The sequence below is a fragment of the Penaeus monodon genome, chromosome 22 (genome assembly GCF_015228065.2).
Source record: "Penaeus monodon isolate SGIC_2016 chromosome 22, NSTDA_Pmon_1, whole genome shotgun sequence".
Taxonomy (NCBI): Eukaryota; Metazoa; Arthropoda; class Malacostraca; order Decapoda; family Penaeidae; genus Penaeus; species Penaeus monodon.
The window spans coordinates 17,962,684-17,962,976 of record NC_051407.1 but is presented as its reverse complement, the minus strand read 5'-3'; the positions used below and the strand labels follow the sequence as shown (position 1 = coordinate 17,962,976).

Here is a 293-nt window from a genome sequence, read left to right as displayed (position 1 = left end):
TACACTTACGCTCCCTGGCGATTTCAACTGGTTTTCTGCAGCAGACATACACTTCCCTACGCACGCCCCTGCACAGCTGGAGCACGCCTTCTCTCTTGGCCACGCCCCCGTCACGGAGACACGCCCCCACCTCTTCGCAGTAGCCCTTCACGCCCCCGCCCATCTCGCATTCCTCGCCCGGCAGACCGTCGCCATAAAGAACTGCGAGAGAGAGTCAAAGATAACGTGTGAGTGATGTAGATGGCGCGTCCCTACTTCAGGAGGAATGGGCTTCTCTGTTAAGGGTATTTTGC

At 57.7% G+C, this 293-nt stretch overlaps 1 protein-coding gene across 1 annotated transcript in view; it reads right to left on the bottom strand.

Moving 5' to 3' along the window:
* The window catches only part of LOC119586971 (phenoloxidase-activating factor 3-like), a gene marked incomplete in the record, with an annotated part of 8,764 nt that overhangs the window by 8,001 nt on the left and 470 nt on the right, over window positions 1–293 (bottom strand). The window contains 1 exon segment of the mRNA XM_037935708.1: window positions 10–201. Within this exon segment, the coding sequence (XP_037791636.1) occupies window positions 10–201 (192 nt within the window).